General features: G+C 37.7%; 1 protein-coding gene across 1 annotated transcript; it reads left to right on the plus strand.

Annotated features, from left to right (window-relative positions):
• Positions 1 to 326: 326 nt before the first annotated feature.
• LOC111887894 (uncharacterized) lies at positions 327 to 16,379 on the plus strand. The gene is made up of 21 exons (XM_023884031.3): positions 327 to 779; positions 859 to 943; positions 2,427 to 2,466; positions 2,554 to 2,802; positions 3,065 to 3,164; positions 3,247 to 3,321; positions 5,201 to 5,299; positions 6,256 to 6,372; positions 6,484 to 6,599; positions 7,013 to 7,112; positions 8,172 to 8,536; positions 9,037 to 9,361; positions 10,011 to 10,225; positions 11,184 to 11,402; positions 11,773 to 11,959; positions 12,994 to 13,247; positions 13,458 to 13,550; positions 13,621 to 13,722; positions 13,974 to 14,346; positions 15,181 to 15,318; positions 15,465 to 16,379. The coding sequence occupies exons 1-21, from the start codon at positions 648 to 650 to the stop codon at positions 16,161 to 16,163; spliced, it is 4,083 nt and encodes a 1,360-aa protein (XP_023739799.1). The 5' UTR covers positions 327 to 647; the 3' UTR covers positions 16,164 to 16,379.
• Positions 16,380 to 21,737: the final 5,358 nt, after the last annotated feature.

Consider the following 21,737-nt stretch of genomic DNA (forward strand, 5'->3'; position numbering starts at 1 on the left):
AAATCTTTTTGTTGAACTAGATATGACTTAGACGCACATTTAAAAAAGATTGATGTTTTTAGTTTTGAAAAATAATAATTTGATTATGAGTTTCTAATTTCACACGTTTTTTTTAGTTCTCACGGTAACTCATATGTTAGATTTTAAACAATATTTTCTAAAATTGCTTGCATATAAGCCTCGAAGGTTTTCGAGCTTGAGCTTTTTATTTTTAAAACCAAGATAAAATATTAGTAAATCGCTATGAAGTTATAAAAATACTGACATGTTTGGTATGTCCTTTTAAGGCCTTCTACTTTATTTTATTACATATTCGCCACAAATATTGTGATCCAACACACTTATGTCAAGGTGTCACTAACCGAAGGGAAAACTACATCTCGTCGGGCTTTACAGCATACAGTCGCCGTTGATTCACACGGCCATCCAATCGACCAATTTCTCCACAATTTGACCTTCTCTGGAGCCGGGGAGTTCCACGACTTAGTCGCAATTCAGAACCAGACCAAATAATAATCAACAAATTTCATGATCTTATGAGAAACGTGAGTGTTAATCGACAAGAAGGAGCCCTAGATTTTATTTGTTTCTGCTTCTAATTATCAGATCCATAGCTCCAGTGATTCGCAAGTGCAAAGAGGGGTAAAATGCTACGTCTGAAAGCATTTCGGCCTACGAATGACAAGATCGTGAAGATCCAATTGCACCCTACTCATCCGTGGCTTGTCACAGCTGATGCATCGGATCACGTCTCAGTTTGGAACTGGGAGCACCGCCAGGTGATTAGCTTGTCGGCATTTAATTTCATTTAAAATTTTTTAATTTTTTTTTGTTAATTTATACAATTTGAACTGTTAGGTGATATATGAGTTGAAAGCTGGTGGTGTTGATGAACGGCGTTTGGTTGGTGCCAAGTTGGAGAAACTTGCAGAGGGTGAATCAGGTTGGTTTACTATAATTGCGACCTTAGCATACTCATGAACATTCCAATTGAGTTCATATGTCTAATGAGAAATGATTCTACAGTTAACAACTGATGGCGTCTTTCTTTACTACTAAGTAGAAATTAAAGTATCTGAGGAGTTTGAATTTTCTTTTCTGCTGTTTCAAATTTTGAGATGCTCTGTTACATAATGAATTGTTATAGGACATTAGATCCACACGTAATACCAAGTGATTCATTGAGCTTAGATGCTAATAGGATGATAGTTCTGATGTAATGGAGAGAGGCAAGATAGAAAACTTATCTGAGATTTTTGAATATAAAGCCCTGGAGTTGGACTTTAATTAAAATTTTGTAACTAGCAGTAACTAACTGTATTTGAACCCCGACTACTGTAGTGAAGACAGCATTGCCTAGGGATTGATAAGATGCATGTTTCTTATATCTCTATAGCTGGTTATGAAGACCCATTCTATAGTGACACATGTCACATTACTTATTGTTACTATTAGGCATTAGTCTCTAGGGGTCAACCGGAGGCCAGTGACTAGTTGGCTTACCTAAGTTGTAAAGCAATTAATATTAGCAAAATTAGATATGACCAATATCCATAGGAGGACAAGGTTTGATACACATTTTTAAGACATGTTTTTTATGAGATACACATTTTTAAGAACAGCTATATTGTACACTCGTTTTCAATTACAAAAGTCAGATATATCATATTGGAAAAAGTTAATACCAAGTGAAAATTATTATCAAAATTCAGATATAGATATATAAATAGAGAGGTTGGGCATATATCTTAAAAGTCAGTAGTCGCTAGATGCTAGTCGGTCCACCTGTTGGGGACTAGTCGACCACTGGGTACAGTACAGGTGTCATTTTGTGGCTAAAAGTAAAGAATCTTGTTCTTATTTAATAATCCATGAATCATGAAATGAATAGTATATTAACTTAATTTGTTTTGTATAGATGTGACATAGTAAGCAAGAATAATTATAAGAAATTGTATATGTGTAAATGTGGATATTGATAAGTCATAAGTTTTTGATGAATAAACTCTACAATGATGCCTACAAGCAATTTCTAACTTAGTTAAACATATCTATAGAATCATCCTAGTGTACAGGGCTAGTTTGTAGATGAGATGGCGATTTAAGCTTGATTCCAGTTTGAGAATGTGACATGATGAACATTTGTTTCGTGAACCAAACGAAGCCGTATGATGTTGATCATATGATATGATGTCAACCAGTGTGTTAGTAAATTGAATAACAGTGAACCAACCTATTATTATCTCTTTGTGAGTGATCTGTTAGAAAATTTTGCTTGGTGTATATTCTCCTTGCATAATAAATAGGCGTGATTCTAGTTGTGAAAGCCTGAGCTGAAATTATTTAGTTGGGTATAGATAATAGATGTTAGTTGGTTTTTGATTAAACGAAGAAGATGAATCTAGTGTTTTTTTTTTATGTGACAGAGTCTAAAGGGAAACCAACAGAAGCCCTACGTGGAGGGAGGTAAGGGATTTGTGTTTGATTTAGGATTTATGAAATTTGAAGCTAGAAATAGTGAAAAAGTAATAGATATTATGTATGTGATTTCAGTGTACGGCAGGTTAGCTTTTATGATGATGATGTAAGGTATTGGCAGTTGTGGCGTAACCGGTCTGCTGCTGCTGAACCACCATCAGCAGTGAATCAGTTGACTTCAGCCTTCAATTCTCCGGCTCCATCAACAAAAGGAAGACATTTTCTTGTCATCTGCTGTGAAAACAAGGCCATCTTTTTGGATTTGGTCACAATGCGTGGTCGAGATGTGCCAAAGCAGGATCTTGACAACCGCTCACTTGTCTGGCAAGTCACTACTACATCTCTAATGCTTCTTGTATCCTTTTATATAAAACACCAAGGAATTTTTATCGTTCTTATGTATATTCTAGATTTTTTTAGACTTAAATTTAAAACAAATGAAATCCTTTGCATCTCCAAAGTCTTTTTTTTCAAAGGTGGTACTGGTATCTTATATGAGAAGAAGGATTTCATGTGCTTTTGCTGGTTATTAGGAGGCAGGAGATTCAGATATATTAACACATTCTGTTTTGTCTTGCTCTTGCAGTATGGAGTTCCTCTCTAAATCTGGTGGTGGGGATGGCCCTCTCGTGGCTTTCGGTTCATCAGATGGTGTGATTAGAGTCCTTTCAATGATAACATGGAAGGTTTGCTTTGCAACTAAGATCTCTCCTCCCATTGTCTATGATTCTAAACTCTATTTACTTATATACTCCTTCTTGGATGCAGCTTGTAAGAAGGTACACGGGTGGTCACAAAGGTTCCATAGCTTGCTTGATGACCTTCATGGCTTCTTCAGGAGAGGTATGTTTTTATTCAAACTAAAGCATGCTGATGCTGTTTCTTAATTAAATCTTGTAATTGTGTAGATTAAACATAGTTAGTTATATGGATGAGATTCTATCCTTGTCATCCTCCAAAGAAACAGGAAGGGTATGTTGTTTTGTTTTTGTTTTTGTTGGTAATAAATACAACATGGAACCAGTTAGGGTAGTGTTTGGTATGATGGAATCAAGGAACGAATGGAATGGTTCCTTTGTTAATTTTTGTTCCTTAACCTGGGGTATTTTTCATTCATCATGGAATGGAATGAAAAATTGCAATATAACCAATTTTTATTTATGTAACTTTAAGTGACATAGTTTTTTTTTTTTTTTTTTTTTTTTTTAAAATTTTTTTTTTCATTATAATTAATACATTTTTATATTTTTAGAATAAAATAAGATACTATTTTGACCATAATTTATTTGGGCTTAAGTTTTAATGAGCTTATATTATGTTAAACTTTTTATTTCTGTAAACAGTAGTTTGTTAATTGTTACACTTGTCAGTAAGAGGAAATGGGCTGACTGGGGGTATTTGTGTCATATTCTAGTTTGGTCGGTGCTAATCCTAGTATAAACAAGAGGTTGTGGAAAGTTAGTTAGCACTCTGTTCTAGGAAGACAGATGGTCACTTGTAACCTTTTGATTACATATACAGTTAAATCATTCAACTTTAAGTAAGCAACTCTGTTCTAAATACCCAGACTACAACATAATTATATTTAATATAGAGTTGATATAAAAAAATCCATTCCGTTACTATAGGCTAGCCAAACATGATCATACCAATCCTTATTCCTTGGAGACATTTTATTCCACCCAAACAAACGGACTGTCTAAATTCTAATTTAGAACTAAGCCTAATTCATTGTTTACACACACTGTGGAGGCTTCCTAGATATTGCCAATGTGAGTCTTGAACATTAGTGCCAATTATTTCTAGCAGCATTACATGGAAATGAGAGAGAGATTCTTGATTCTTCTCTTCTTCTCTTTGGTTTATATCATATTCAACTCTATGTGAATGTTCGTGTAGCAAACTTGAAATGTGTCACTTGTAATCATTGCCAGAGATATTTTTTAGAGTAAATTACACGAATGGTCCCTAACTTATTTTTTTAACTTGGAAGGTCCCTACAGTTTGTTTTTGTTGTGCGCTTGGTCCCTGTCTTACCTAAAAAGACTATTTTGCCCTTCATTTTTTAAATTTATTTAAATAAGGTGGGTTAGGTAAGGTAAGGTAAGGTGAGGTAGAAGTGGGGTTGGGGGTGTGTTTATTTAAATAAATTAAAAAATCAAGGGCAAAATAGTCTTTTTAGGTAAGACAGGGACCAAACGCGCAACAAAAACAAACAGTAGGGACCTTCCAAGCTAAAAAAATAAGTTAGGGACCAAACGTCCAAATTACCCTAAACCATAGGGACCATTCGTGTAATTTACTCATATTTTTTAAGATTATGTAATTCTACTGAGAGTTTAAGCACAAAAAAGAAAAACAACATTCAAATAGACGCAGCAACATTGGTCACGTGACGTGCTGTTCACAACAAGTCATTCATGTTATGGTGGTACTGTTTTCACATGACAAACAGAGTTTAGAAAATCTGTAAACTAGGGATCATGTTTTCTTCCAGGGATTTGGATTCTTGAACTACCCAGCTTACCCTGTAGTATATATATATTTTTTCTGTCTTTGATTATAGATATAAACGTAGTACTCTTTAAGAACATATTTTTTCTTAGGCTAGCAGTTAGCATGGATAATTTTATTTACAATTGCATCATTTTGTATGATGGTAAATAATTAATATAGTTAAAAGTTTTGTTCTTAATCACCATGCACTTATCTTTGTATACAGGCTCTACTGGTCTCTGGTGGTAGTGATGGTGCACTTGTACTTTGGAGTGCAGACCATGGTCAAGATTCACGAGAACTTGTGCCTAAGCTGAGTTTCAAGGTAACCATACCATGCCAATTTTATTTCTGTCACAAGTCATACAAAAATACTCGAGTAATCCTTAAAGTTATACATGAGTAAAATCGTATTCCTACTTTTATAGACTAAATGCAAGAAACAGCAATGTCCTTTCAACAATTGTTTTAATATAGCGTTGTACTGTCATTTCTTCTTATTACAACATTGTACATTAAAAATCCACCTAATCAGAGCAATGAGGTATCCTGTTTAAAAGGTAGCAAGCTACCTATTACTATAATCGGGCAGATTTTTCAAAGTACAATGTCCTAATAATAAATAATTTAAAGTACAATGCTATAATAAAAAAGGTTTGGAAAAGTATTGCTACTTCTTGCCAAAATGGTTCAAGTATTAAGATTATGGTATGTAATTGGTTTTCAAAGGGTTAATGTTGTTTAATTGTTACATTTAATGTTTTTCCAAATGTTGAAAATTTTGGACTTGTTGAATGTGATTTTTTATTTTTAATTCTTTTTTGTTGTGGAAGTAGCCTAATGGGTAAGAATATGCAAGTGAAAACTGAAAACATAATACTTAGTCTAAAAGTCTGCACCTAGTTTCTTATAACATAGATAACAATCAATGTGCAAGACAAGATGTACTGATATTCTAAACGCAGACATAACAACAAAATCAATTATTGGCGACTTATAGGATAATACTTTGATTTCTTTCTACTACAACATGTTTATTTTGTTATTAGTTTCAACTTTTTTCTTATTAGGACATTAAATTGGCAGTGAAAAGAAAAAAAATTGGTTTGTATCTTTGACTTTTGAGGACATTGAATTGCTATAATTGGGTAGATTTACCAAGGTACAATGATGTAATAGGAAGAATTGAAACAAATTTATGGAAGTTTGGCTTGCATTGAACCCTATTCTAAAAGAAAAGGCTAACTGCTAACATCTGAGATACCATTATTACCATTGAAGGCACATGACGGTGGTGTTGTGGCTGTTGAGTTATCCAGAGTGAGTGGAAGTGCACCTCAGCTCATAACAATAGGTGCGGATAAGACTTTAGCCATCTGGGATACAATGTCATTCAAGGTACACACTGACACTGCACTACTCCTTGGTATTTGGAAGATTGAAAAAACCAATCTCTACTTTTCAACTGATTGATTGATTGGTCTTGTCATCTATGTCATGTGTTTGCAGGAATTACGGCGTATTAAGCCTGTCCCTAAAATGGCTTGTCATAGTGTGGCATCTTGGTGCCATCCTCGAGCACCCAACCTTGATATATTAACTTGTGTCAAAGATTCACACATATGGTATTTATTATCTCTTCTCTTTTACTACTAGATCTGTGGAAGTATCAGATATTTTAGGACTCCACACCAATTGGCTAGGGTTAGGGTTAAATATTTCCAGTGATCTGCTTATTATAATAGATTTTTGAAAAATCCACCCAATTATAGCAATGTCATCCGAATTCAAAACAATTTTCACTGGATATATTTCTGTAATACGAAATTTTTTTGAAGTACAATGCCTTAATAATAAAGAACATGGTAAACCACACCATCTGAGCCGCCCAAGGCCCACATGGAACAAAAAAAAGTCAAGTATAATAATGCTGCCTGCACAAATAAATGAAAGTAGATTGCTATTTCTTGCATATAGCTCTTAATATTTTGCTGCTTTCTGGTTAAGTAATTATTTTTCTCTTTGTAAAAATTTGCAGGGCAATTGAGCACCCCACTTATTCTGCTCTAACAAGGCCATTATGTGAACTTTCTTCTCTTGTTCCTCCACAAGTACTTGCGTCTCATAAAAAGCTTAGGGTATGTATGTATGTGGCTTTTGTAAATTTTGCTTGTTGAAAGCTTAGCTTAATGAGAAGCTATATTTACATTGATGCATGTGTTGCTAAACAAATGGCCAAATTGTGGGGAATAGCAATGTGCTTTGTTCTTGTTAGTGTATTTTATTTTTTACCCATAATAGCAACATATAACCTGAAAGTTGTAAAAGGCTTACAAGCTTCATTGTTACATACATATTGCTATTAGCAGTAAAGTAGTGTAAGCATGTTGCTGTTATGGGTAAAAAGTGTAGTTCATTTCTAAGTTTCAGGTTACATATTGCTGCTATGGGTAAAGAAATATGTAAGCACGTATTTTTGTTATTGGTACACCTTGTGTTCATTATTTCATAAATGTGTGCATACACTAAAGACATGAAATTAAACACAAGTTACACATAAAATGACACAAGCAACATAAAATGAAAAACTAGGTGACCTTTTTATATCCTTCTAAGCTCAAAATTCACATTGAACTCTTTGTTTAGGGATTAACATAAACTCATACAAAGCCTCAAATAACCTCTAAACACTGCATTCATTGTCCCTACCCAGCCTCATCTGTCTGATTGTGAGAGAGAGGTGTCCAAATACAGTGATAAGGAAACTAGGTGTCAAATCAAGGGATGAATATGATACTGAGCGATATATGCAAGAATAGCAACGTACTTCTGTTGACTTGCTTGTTAAAGCACCCTTCTTCCTTTTTTATTACATCATTGCACTTTGAAAATCCATCCAATTATAGCAATATCATCCAAAAAAAGCATTTTTCACTGCTATGAATAGGTAGATTTTCCAAAGAAAAAACATTTTTCAAAATCCAATGGCTTAATAAGAGATAGGTTAGAGGTACAATGCTGTAAGTGTAACATAAAGAAAGGAAAATGGGATGCTGTATAAAACAAATAAATGAATGTTCGTTGCTATTTCTTGCATTTAGATGGGTATGGGTATATTTTACTTATTTATTTATGTGTGTAAATATTTGTTTAGTTTGGGTGGATGGTGATGATGATGCAATTAATTATATTTATAGGTATATTCGATGGTGGCACATCCCTTACAGCCACATATTGTTGCAACTGGAACAAATATAGGCGTGATACTGAGTGAATTTGATCCAAGGTCTCTCCCTGCTGTTGCTCCTCTACCATCACCACCAGAAAGCCGTGAACATGCAGCAGTTTATGTAGTCGAAAGGGAACTGAAGCTCATACAGTTTCAATTATCCAACACACCAAATCCTTCACTTGGAAGTAATGGATCCTTGACTGATGCAGGGAAATTAAGGGGAGGAGATTCTTCTTCTGAGCAGCTCAATGTGAAACAGATCAAAAAGCATATCAGCACTCCCGTTCCACATGATTCCTATTCCGTTCTATCAGTAAGCAGTTCTGGAAAGTAAGGCTCTCTTCTCTTCTCTGTTTGGATATGGATAATATTTGAGAAAATGATTGCATACTTTGGGAAATGGAAGGAAAAATAAATAAATGAGGGCGGCTTTCTTTGTTAAGTTGTTTTTCGATTTGTTCAGTCCAATAACATTAAGGGTGTCGTGAAATTTCAAATTCCATGATGGATGGAGGAAATTCTTTTCTATTTAAGAGACCAAAATGCCCTCATTATATATGGTATATTGAATTAATTTATTTATTGATATATATATATATATATATATATATATATATATATATATATATATATGTTACTAAATGAATTTCATTCATTGCCTGCTAACCTAACACATGAAATGATACATCCTTGATATTCCAATTCCTTTGACAGATTAGATTCCATTCTAACGAACGGAGCACCTCCAAGAAGGGCATGAATAAAAGAAAGATGATTGTGTGTGTGTGAATTATAATAATAAGTAAGTGAAAGTGCATTTGTGGTTGCAGGTATGTTGCAATCGTATGGCCTGATATTCCGTACTTCTCGATCTACAAGGTGAGTGACTGGTCGATTGTTGATTCAGGCAGCGCGAGACTCCTGGCGTGGGATACTTGTCGGGACAGATTTGCACTGTTGGAATCTGCAGTAGCTCCGAGGATGCCCATATTGCCAAAAGGGGGTTCATCCAGAAAGGCAAAAGAGGCTGCTGCCATTGCTGCAGCTCAAGCGGCTGCAGCAGCTGCTTCTTCCGCAACTGTTCAAGTTCGTATCTTGTTGGATGATGGGACTTCCAACATATTAATGAGGTCCGTTGGTGCCCGAACTGAACCGGTATGTATGAATTTCCTCTCCCATTTTCTTCTTGTGTTGTGTCATGTCATGTCATGTGTAACAAATGGGACGGGGCCCAACTGTTTTGCATTTTTGAAAATGTTCTCTACTTCAATTCAAAACTGATGCCAGTATTTCTTTTTCCTGAATTAAATCCAGGCCAGGGATACTGAATATTTATCCTAAAATTGTACCTCACCCTCCCTCATCCCATGCTCTTTCATAAGTTTGTAGATTTGCCCAAGATTCGAATCCAGTTCCATTTAAATCCCGTGCCGTGTTTGGTTGCAAATGCAAATTAGTACGGAATTGAATTTCATTGCACAAAATGTATTTTAACATTCCATCCAGTTCCTATCTAGCTTCTTCTTCTTGGTAAAACAATACTCAAATACTCTTTTAACCGTAGAATTCCACAAGCAAACAATTCTCGTGTCTCCATCTGCCTCAGGGATTCCATTCCATTTCCATTTCCTGCAACCAAATTCCAGTTCCTTCCTAAACATTTTGCAAACCAAGCGCCCCTAAGAGATCTTTCTGATTATAGTAATAGAAAGTCTATCCCACTACTTAGTACTAATGCATATTCCTCACAGATAGAGTGACCTTAATGGTTTATGTGGTGAATGCTAAGACTTTTTCTTTCTAGGTAATTGGACTGCATGGAGGGACACTACTTGGCATTGCCTACCGGACATCAAGAAGGGTTAGCCCTGTTGCTGCCACCTCTATTTCATCAATCCAGTCAATGCCCTTGTCAGGCTTTGGCAGCAGTGCGCTTTCTTCATTCAGCACCATGGATGATGGCTTTTCTTCTCAAAGAACTCCTGCTGAAGCAGCACCTCAGAACTTTCAGCTATACAGGTAAACTTGCACCTTCTTTTTCATCATCACTTGAACGCGGCTTTGGTCAAACTAGTGGTGATGTTATATATGCTAAATATGCTTTTAGAAGCTCACAATTGTCATTTATTTAATCTTTTTCCGTTGTTTTATATATCAAGCATGTCTATGTCTATGTATTACATGCTAAAAACACTCAAAAACCGAAAACCTGTAGCCAAAAAACTGAGTTGTTTTGAAAAACAAATGGTTTGTTTTTGTATCTTATAAAAATTGGTATTTTGTTACAAGACCAGAAAAGGATCCTACAGAAAAACTAAAAACGATGTTGTTTTATGTATAAGTTCAATTGATTAGTTCTTTAAAATTAAACTGTTTGTCTGGTTTCCAATTTCCATTCCACTTTTCTGGGAAACTTCCCTAATTCTCATTCAAAACAAATGAAATTGCAGCACATACTAGAGTATGAATAGTAGTTGATTGAGTCGAATCAAATAGTTTAGAATCACACAAGCTTCTTACTCTAGCATACAGACACTAAAAAACCAAAAAGACTGTGAAACACCCCAAAAACTGATTCTATGGAAAAACCCGAAAAGCAGCTAGAAACTGACTTTTTCAATTTTAGGAAAAAAACTGAGCTGAACCGAACCATGCTCACCCCCTACATTAGTTTACTTGATATTAAGGCATTGTACTTTGAAAATCTACCCAGGTATTTTAATTTCTTTTTCTTACTAAGACATCTATCTAACTATAGCAGTGAGACTTGCTTTGTATTTGCATAACATTGGTATAATTTGGTAGATTTTAGAAAGTAGAATGGTGTAATGGGATATGAAAAGATGGAAGTGGAATGCTATAATAAAGAAATAAATAAAAGTAGGTAGGTATTTCTAGCATATGAACCTAATTATATGATGTTTGTTGCAAGTATGCATATGATTGAGTAATTATTTATGCATATATATTTTTGTAGTTGGGAAAGCTTTCAACCCGTGGGGGGAATGCTGCCTCAGCCAGAATGGACAGCCTGGGACCAAACTGTTGAGTATTGTGCTTTTGCATATCAGCAGTACATCGCCATATCTTCCTTGCGACCTCAGTACCGATACTTGGGAGATGTGGCCATTCCTCATGCCACTGGTGCAGTTTGGCATCGCAGGCAACTGTTTGTGGCTACACCAACAACAATTGAGTAAGTTACGTTTATATAATGATAGATTTTCATCCCTCCTTAGCAGTCTTTCTTGAGAGTTATTCCCCGACATGTTCAATCTTTAGATTAGGATGGATATTGGCTGCATTTTTTTACACAGGACTGGACAAGCTTTCTATGATTGTTTTTGATGACAAGGACAATTTATGTCTTTTGCACCCTATCCCAAACTTTTTGGATGGGGAAAAGAAGTGCAATTTTTATCCCATTGGCATCAGTCTAATGTCTAATGGTAGTAGAAGGATCAGCCTAAAAGTAAAAATCATCCCTATGAGGGTCTCTTACACATACATATACATCTTCATTGGTTTATAGTCACTAAGCATTTATGGTGGTTGGCTGGTGTTAGGTGTGTTTTTGTGGATGCTGGTGTTGCACCTATTGACATCGAAACAAAACGGAGAAAAGAAGAGATGAAACAGAGGGAGGCACAGGCACGGGCAGTCGCTGAGCATGGAGAGCTAGCACTAATTGCAGTTGATACTCCTCAAACTGCTGCACAGGAGAGGATTTCATTGAGACCACCAATGCTACAGGTACTTTACTCATTTGGATTATATTATTTTCATATCATAAAATCGGCTAAATGCAACCCTCCCTTTTTTATTTCTGTATTGTAGCATCCTACTTCCGTAACAATTTTTTTTCTCTTATTAGGGCATTGTAAATTCGAAAATACACACCCGATTATTGTATCGTGTTTTCATTTTTATACTCATTAGGACATCATACTTTGAAATCTCTACCCAATTATAGCAGCGATAATTGCTTTGTATTTGGATGGGATTGCTTTTTAATTGGGTAGATTTTTCAATAAACAATGCTATAACAGAAATAAAAGTAACGTGGATGCTATAATAAACAAATCAATGAAAAAGATGTTACTATCTATGGCATTTTAGCCTTTTAACATGATGTCCAAGACAATAGCACAACTTATAACTTGATTACCTGCTGTTTGGCTGGCATAACTGGCATATTGTGCTACAGTACATAGTGAATATTATAGGCCAAGTCCAGTAGGCAAGAAGACATCAAATTTAGTTGGTGTAAAATAAGGCATGGGCTTTTGCTAGTCGCACTTTGATTTTTTTATAAGTAAATACTAAATAGGGAAATGTGGCTATTATATACCCAAGCTTAGGTGTAGAACAACTACGACTTGATTTAGTGATCACAGCAGGTGTTTTTTGATGGAATTATTATTTGCCGTAGTATTGGGCATTGGTGGGTTTTCTGGAAACCAATCAGTCGTGAAAAAATCAAGAGGGTGATTTTTTTTACTCAAAACTATGTTGTTTTGAGTGATTTTTAACAATCACATGTTTACACCTTACTTTACCTAGGCTTTTTATATAGGTAATAAAGAAGGTAAGGTATGATGATTTGTTTGCATTTTTACTCTTTAGTTTGGCTTCTGTCGAGATGATACGCGTTGTACCTATACTATACAATAACAGTTTTCAGTTGATGTGCTTGGTATTTATTGTTATCACACCTACATTGACGGATACTTGAGTAGAATATTTAAATTGAAAAAAATGTCTTATGTTGTTGAAACTTCAAACAGGTTGTGCGACTAGCTTCTTTCCAGCATGCACCGTCTATTCCTCCTTTCTTGACATTGCCTAAACAAAGTAGAGGTGATGGTGGTGATGATGCCGGGTTGCAAAAGTTTGCCGAGGGTAAAAGAGCTGATGAGATAGCTGTTGGTGGTGGAGGAGTGGCGGTTGCTGTCACTCGGTTTCCAGCGGAGCAAAAGCGACCTATTGGACCTCTAGTTGTTGTGGGTGTCAAAGATGGTGTTTTATGGCTAATTGATAGGTACTTCTTGCAAGCAAATCATCATTTTTAATAAATATTTATAAACATATCTTAAAGTAAGTATGCTCCTGAGTGTGGGGTCAGAGAGAGAGATCTCATTTGGTTAGATTAAAATATGAGATCAATTCTAAACTCTTTCACCTCTGTCTGAACCAACATGAAAGCGTATATCGTATAATTCCCTAGTATCTGCCTGTCTGTTTGTGATAGGTACATGTTTGCTCATGCAATATCCCTCAGCCATCCTGGAATACGTTGCCGCTGTCTTGCCGCCTATGGGGATGCTATTAGTGCAGTAAAATGGTACATTTCTATATCTTTTATTAATTCTCATCATCTGCACTCTTACTCTTTTTCTTTTTCTTTTTTCTAGGGCAAGTAGGCTTGGTAGAGAGCACCATGATGATTTGGCTCAATTTTTGCTTGGCATGGGTTATGCTACCGAAGCCCTTCATTTACCTGGAATATCTAAGAGGTTTGCATTGTCTCACTTTACTTTGTCCCCACAAAACATGTGACAACCTTGTACTGTGTTTGGCATGGGATTGAGACTGATGCAGTCCTCATTGTCACTGTTATTATATAAAAAAAAAGTACAATGCTGTGATTGGGTAGATTCTCCAGAGAGAGTGTAACATAAAAAGAAATGAAATTAGGATGTTAAGGTAATATGAAAGTAGTAGGTAGACTGGGTAATTTTTTTTTTCCTTTTGTGTGGTTGTTCAGGTTGGAGTTTGATTTGGCGATGCAAAGCAATGATCTGAAAAGAGCCCTCCAATGTCTTCTGACGATGAGTAACAGCAGGAACATAGGTCAGGATGCTGTGGGACTGGACTTAAATGACATAATGTCTTTGAGTATGACTACTGCAAATACTAAAAAGGAAGACATTGTGGATGCTGTGGATGGGGTGGTGAAATTTGCACAAGAATTTTTGGGAATTATCGATGCAGCAGATGCCACTGGACAAGGTGAGGTGGCTCGGGAAGCTCTTAAGAGATTAGCAGCTGCTGGTGCAGTGAAGGGAGCTTTACAGGGTCATGAATTACGAGGACTGGCTTTACGCCTTGCAAACCATGGAGAGTTGACACGACTTGGTGTATGTTCCATTTCCATTTCCAAAATCCAGTTCATATTCTTCTCTCTACTTATTTTCTTGCATTCACCTTTACTTTAGACCCTGTGGCTGTTTGCTCTTAGAACAGATGGTCTTGTAATGCGATTCATACTTCTAATAATGTCAATGGGACAGAAACTGCTGTTTTTTGTCCCGCCCCATCCACCCAAAAGGCGTTGTAACAATGACTTTCTCTCGATCAATTGTCTGTGCAAAAGATGTGACATGAATGCTCTCCTCTTTTCGTCCTCGTCATCGAAATAGCCCTAGAAACTAAAGTTTGTTCAGTCCGGTGTTTCAAATTGGACATGCTTATAGATACTGATATTATTATAAGGGAAAATGACTAAGAAAGGCAACTAAGTATTAAAATTGTACAAAAACTACTATTGAACCTTTTTTTTGGTACACGTATTACTTACCAATGATAGCTTTTGTACATGTATAATCATTAAACTTTATCTTTTGTTCAAAAAATACCATTGCGTTACCGGTAATAGTAGGTCACCAGCCACGTGGGATACCACATGGCCACTGCCGTGTAAGTTTGCTGTTTATTATGTACACATTACCAGTATCGCAATGGTGTTTTTTTGAAAAAAAGGTAAAGTTTAATGGTCGTACGTGTACAAAAGTTATAGTTGGTTGGTAGTACGTGTACACAAAAAAGGCCCAATGGTATTTTTTGTACAGTTGTGATACTTTGTTGCTCTTTTAAGTAATTTTCTTTTCTCTTATTGTAAATAATTGTCCTGTCCATGACTACTACTCTGATGTTTCTTTGCTAAAGTAAAGGTGTTATATTTTTTTTGGTAGGGGTTGGTGAACAATTTGATATCAGTGGGGTTCGGGCGGGAGGCTGCATTTGCAGCTGCACTTTTGGGGGACAATGCTCTTATGGAGAAATCATGGCAAGATACAGGAATGCTAGCTGAAGCCGTGCTTCATGCCCATGTAAGAAAAAACAAACGACTCACACTGACTATGCATTTCCATTTCTACACTAGTGTGTTAATGGGACAAACCTTTACACAAAATTGTGGAACAATACCAGAAAAGTATGACTTGTAACATTTTTTTTTTCTTTGTTCTTGGGTCAGGCACATGGACGGACAACGCTGAGGAGTTTAGTTCAGTCATGGAACAAAACACTGCAAAAGGAGATGGAACATGGGGCTTCCACAAAGACAGACGCAGCCAGTGCATTTCTGGCTTCTCTCGAGGAACCCAAACTCACAAGTCTTGCCGATGCCGCCAAAAAGCCACCCATCGAGATTCTTCCCCCTGGAATGCCCTCCATAGATGCCCCTCTTCCTGGAATTCAGAAAAAACCACAACCACAACCACAACCACAACCAGCTAAACCTTTGCAAATAGGAGGGCCTCCATCTGAATCAGTTGCTGCTGCTGCTGCTGCAGACGCACCTGCACCTACACCAGAACCTGGGGTTCCAGTCCCACCATCGGAATCAGAAGTTGCAGCAGCTACTACAGTCACAGATACAGAGTCTGGTGCTCCTACAACAGAAATGGAACCTCAACCCAGTGGTGATGCTTTGGTTGAGCCAACCGAATCGACTACTACTGCTGATGTAGCTTTGGAAAATCCAACTCCCGACTCATCCCTTCCGGATCCAGTAGTTGCTGTAGCGGGAAAGGATATTATTGCATCTGTTGATTCTTCACTCACTGCACCTCTAACTCCAATGGACCCGCCACCTTCTCAGAAACCAGAACCTTCAATTCCAAGGCCAACTGGTGTCCGTCAGGAACTACCCATGATGGATTGGACTATGTAATACTCTCTACTCCACAATTTTCTTCTTTCTTTCTTTTCTCCCAATATAACATCCTCCTTAGGCCTGTGTGTAGGTTGCATACTTCATTATTACATTACTTCCTCTCTATGTTTTTGTTGCTTTAATTCTCAACACTAGAATCACATATTTTTACTTGTTTGTTGATCGTGTAACCCTCTGTTTTTATTTTTATAAGCTATTTCACATTTTGAGACCCTTGCTTGATTCATGATTACTTGCAACGGTTCCATCCATTTTACTTCTTGTAGTGAGAATAAGTAACAACACTAAAAGGATGTCTCAAGTTCAAACCTTACACTTTCAATCAAGAGATTATCAGGATAAAGGGTGATTAATATCATCGCTACAGCGAGCCATCTCCCCCATACTTCACATAATTGGAGTTGCAATGGGCTATTCGCAACCCATTTTTGTGTAGTAATATGTATTTGTGAAATAATATTTTTCAACATATTATATGATATTATTGGTAAAATGTGTACAAAAAGTTTAATGGTAAAATATATACAAATCTGGTTTTTATGGTATATATGTCCATAATAAACAGTAAAAATCCATGTCTACAACCAAGTGACATGCTATGTAGCTGGCGATTTACTATTACCGATAAAACAATACTTTTTTTGAACAAAAGGTAAAGTTTAATAGTTGTACGTGGCGATTTACTATTATCGATAAAACAGTATTTTTTTTGAACAAAATGTAAAGTTTAATATTTTTTTTGAACAAAAGGTAAAGTTTAATAGTTCAAAATTTTAAGTCTTTCGTTGCCATAATTTTCAAGTTTATGAAACTATTTTTGAACTAAAACCCAACAACTAGTTTATAATTGACCGTGGCTATGTTTAATAAAATGAAGTTTTTTTTGGAATCTAAAGAACCTTATACAAGAGATATGATTTTTACAAAATGTACATGAATTGTTGGATGCATGTAATATTCACGAGACTATGTTTTGATAACTATATTTTTAAAACATATATAAAACCTTTTTTTAGAAAAGTTGGACATGACTGGTGAGTACGATGGGCGTACAAATAAGTCATCAATGGTGATATCAAAGCTTTCTTCAATGAGACATGTTCTTCTATTCAGGACCCTGTATGTGACGCCTCGGGTGGAATACCCCAGAAAGATGGCCGCATCACATTTTAGTTGAAATTTACACAAATGATATTTGTTATTCAAGATGAAACACCTGCAACCAAAAATGTGAAAGAATTTAACATTAGATTTCTCACCATTGAGTTCTTGATACGACGTGCATTTGAGTCTCTTGTTGATAATGCTTCAGTTCTGAACAAAGCAGGCAGTGGCTATAGCATCGGACCAGAAATGTAACAGAAGATTTGCAAAGTAGATCATGGATCTAGCTAATTCAATGAAGGTTCGTGTAACATCTTGATTCCCAGGTATGAATTTAAGCTTTATAAATTTATATTTCCAAGGCAACTCGACGAGTTGGAAGGCTCCAACTAGTCGTGTAGAGTTTTAATGACCACATATATTTTAATGTCTACTCGACAAGTTGGAAGGCCCTAACTCGACGAGTTGAAGGTTGAACATGAAACCCTAATTTTTAGGGTTTTGCACCCTATTTAAAGGCCTTAAGCCTCACTACTGGCCTCCCTTATCACCTCCTTGCCTAGAGAAACCCTAGTTAGAGCCTTATACCTTTTTGTGTGTGTGTGTGTGTGTGAGCCTTGTAGAGTAATTTTGGTGTTGTTGTGAAGGAACTTCGAGCTCGAAGAGGTTGGATTGAAAATAGAAGCTATAGATCTGGAACTTGCTATGATGTTGCATTTTTAGCTTGTTCTTGGGTCATTCTCAGAGTTGAGCATGTTTTAAAGCTATGACTTCAGGTCTGGACATTTTAGGGCCTCCATGGACATAAACTTGCTAACTTTATCTAGTCTTGGCCCTCCTCCATGCCCTAATTCCCTTATTAAGATATGTTTGAGTGTTTTAGCCCTTTGATGCCATGCATGGAGTTAAAGTTAGTAACTTTACGTGGTATCTCAGCCCTAGGGGACCAGATCTATAATTTGGGGCTTTAGATTCGACTGGAAAAGTGGCCGAATATGTTAATACTGGAAAACTCGATGAGTTTTCCTGACAACTCGACGAGTTGGATCGGGTTTTCCCTTCTTTCTAGATACTGAGTGAACTCGGCGAGTTGGCTAGGGTTTTTCCCAGTTTTCTGAACACTGAAGGAACTCGACGAGTTGCTAAGATGCACTTGGCGAGTTGGGTCAACATGGACTGTTGACCTTGACTTTGACCAAATTTGGCTTTAAGGGTATTTTGGTAATTCGGGATTGTGATGGAGTTAGTTTCATGGTGGTTGTAGGCAGTTGAGCTTGGAGTTGTGCTTTGGGGAGTTGGACCTTATCATTTAGTGCTAATTGTGATGTGAGTTCTTCTCACTATACCAACAGGGTCCAAGGCACCAAGGCCGATCCTTTGGATTGTATCCTGATTATTGTATGATGTTATGTGTAGTGACCTGTTAGATCTGTATCCTAGTGTATACGATGATGCTATGTTTGATGATCTGTTAGATCTATATCCTAGTGTATAGGATGATGTTATGATTGAGGATCTGTTAGTCATGTATGATTACTGTATGTGATAGCTAACGTTTGATATCTATGTGATGGTTGTGTTATTGGGTGTGGGTTGAGGTGGTCTTGCTTTGTGCTCAAGGATAACATACCCAGGGCGGCCCGAATAGACTGAAGGCCCAACGGGGTGTACCAGTCAGACCGAAGGCCCGGAGAGTGGTCCAGACAGGCTGAAGGCACGATAGGGCTGACTAGACATGCTGAAGGTTCTGAGAGTGGGCCATATAGATTGAAGGCCCGGTGTGGCGGTCGAGTCATGTTGAAGACTCTATATGCATACTTTTGTTTATGATATTGTTCTATTGTATGGCGTTGGTATTTTAGGGGAACTCACTAAGCTTCAGGCTTACAGTTTTGGAATTTGTTTTAGGTACTTCGGATGATCGTGGGAAGGCGAAGGCCTGATCGTTCACCTCTTCACTTTTTAGATTATGATTTCTGGGATACTCTGATGTTTAAACTATTTTGAAAAAAATTTGTAATAAATGGTGGTTTTTGAATATCTTTAAAAGTTAAAAAAAAATTAGTGAGTTTTACGGGTGTTACAAGTTCGTATCAGAGCCTTGGTTTGAGTGAATTGGAGGAACACTTGTGTAAATCCAGTCTCAAACTAAGGAAAAGGTTTTCAAAATGATTTTCAAATGGTTTTCAAAATACTAAAAGAGGATGTGAAGTGTACGATCAGTCGGAGCCGGTAAGTAGACCCCAAAATACCATGTTATTATTTGATATTGCGATTTGTTAGAACAATATGCTAGTGATAGGCTAGGATCTTCAGGAATTGCATGATAGAATTGTCTGATTGTGTAATGTCTGATAGCCTAGGATCTTTACCTTTATGAAATCGACATCATTACAATAGTTGCTTAGTGTATGCATCATGGTTGTATATAACAAAGATCTTATAGCCTTAGAATGTTTGGTTTGGCCTTATTTATTGTTCTTGTTTGATGAAGGGCTTAGGGTAGGATCAGATATTCGAATGTCTATAGGGTCGATCGTTATGTATGTATGGCTAGCATACACAAGCGCTGCAGGGTTGCTGGAAGTTTCATGGATGAGTTGTATGGGGTCAGTCGGCCAGTTGAGAAATGTTTAGCCTTCCTCTAGGAGTGAGGATTGAGCGCTCGCCTATGCTTATGTATATTGTTAGGGTGTTGTGATGATCCTTGAGACAAATATGGGTAGGTGCGGAAGGTAGTATGGGCTCGTACTACTGAAAGCACAGGACCCATACGCGTAGCAAGGAAGTCACAACCCCTAGGGATTTCTTGGGAGTTGGTTCCCCGTTATTATATGGAATGTGTGATATCTTTTTGGTGTATTTTCAATATGGTGGTTACAAGACGATTTGAGACCGGACCTGGGTCAGGATCGGGAGCTTGCAGTCAAGATAGGCCAACAATGATGGAGGATCGCGTCAGGGAGATCATCCGTGAAGAGGTGGTTGAGATTGTCCGGGGTCAGATCCAAAAGATATTCGGGTCTATCAAGACCGCAATGATGGAATACTTTGATGACAGATACGCAGCCATTGTTGAGACTGCTGCTGTTGCAGCCTCTGCAGCCGTGGCGGCTGCGGGTAGCGGGGCTGGTCGAGCTTTCCAGTATCGGGACTTCGATAATACGAAGCCCCCGACCTATGATGGAGTTCAGGACCCGATTATAGCCATGAGGTGGCTATCTGACGTGGAGGGATGCTTTTTCACGTGTTCATGCCCTGCTGACCAGAAGATCAGCTGAGCTCTGAACCTGCTGAGGTCTGGAGCGAAGGATTAGTGGAGATTTATCAAAGGATCATATTCTGATGATCAGAGGGCTACGGTATCTTGGGATCAGTTAAGAGAGATGTTTCCTTACTTTCTACATTCCACGAGTTGAGTAGATGAGGCTGGCACAAGAGTTTTTGGATTTGAGATAGGGATCAGAGTCGGTGACGGAGATCACCCGGATGTTTACCGAGAGGGCGATGTTTTGCCCTAAGTTTGCTTTTGAGCAGGCTCAGATGACTCGTTATATGAGCATGCTCAAGAAAGATATCAGACAGTTTGTTTCGACTCAGAGATGTGATACTTTGTTGGAGCTACAGGAGGCCACGAGGCGGGGTGACCTTGAGATAGAGCTTCAGTTGAGAGAGCAGATTCAGGCCCCGACATAGGCACAGCCGACGCGGAAGCGGTTCAAGGCCGCTGATTCTAGGTCTGGAGGTCAGCGTGGCCGCACTTGTGGGATGTGCGGGAAGGTTCATGTTGGATCTTGTCGATCCGGTGGTGTGTGCCACAAATGTGGAAAGGAGGGGCACTTTGCGAGGGATTTCCGCCAGTTAGCCCCGGTTCAGAGTATGAAGACTTGTTACCATTGTGATCAGATTGGCCACGTGAGGACCAACTATCCATTGCTTGCCGCTAAGCCGGCATAGGCTCCCGCGCCACCTACCTTGAGGATTACTGACGAGAGTTACGGTAGGGTAGAGCCCCCAAGGGCTCGGTGAAGTGCTTTCCAACTCACTGTCGAGGAGGCCAGGACAACACCAGATGTGGTGGCTGGTATGTTTCTATCCTTTATCTTATTGATTATATTTATTTTATGCTCATATGTTTGTACCTATGTTAGGTACGTTCTTAGTGAACTCCCTGCCTGCTCTTGTATTGTTTGACTCGGGAGCAAGTTGGCCGTTTGTCTCCCGATCTTTTAATGGGGAGTTTGGTTTGCCTTTAGGAGAGCTAGAGTGTCCGTTGCGAGTCTCCATCGCTAACGAGAACGGGATTTCTGCTTCTTCAGTCTATCGGGGTTGCGCTTTAGAGATTTTCGATGTATCCTTCCCGATTGACTTGATTTTGATTCCCATGGGAGGTGTTTGTGTGATTGTGGGTATGAACTGGTTGAGTCATTTCGGTGCCATGATCAACTACAAGGGTCAGCGTGTGGT

Source organism: Lactuca sativa, chromosome 7 (genome assembly GCF_002870075.4).
Source record: "Lactuca sativa cultivar Salinas chromosome 7, Lsat_Salinas_v11, whole genome shotgun sequence".
NCBI classification, from domain to species: Eukaryota; Viridiplantae; Streptophyta; class Magnoliopsida; order Asterales; family Asteraceae; genus Lactuca; species Lactuca sativa.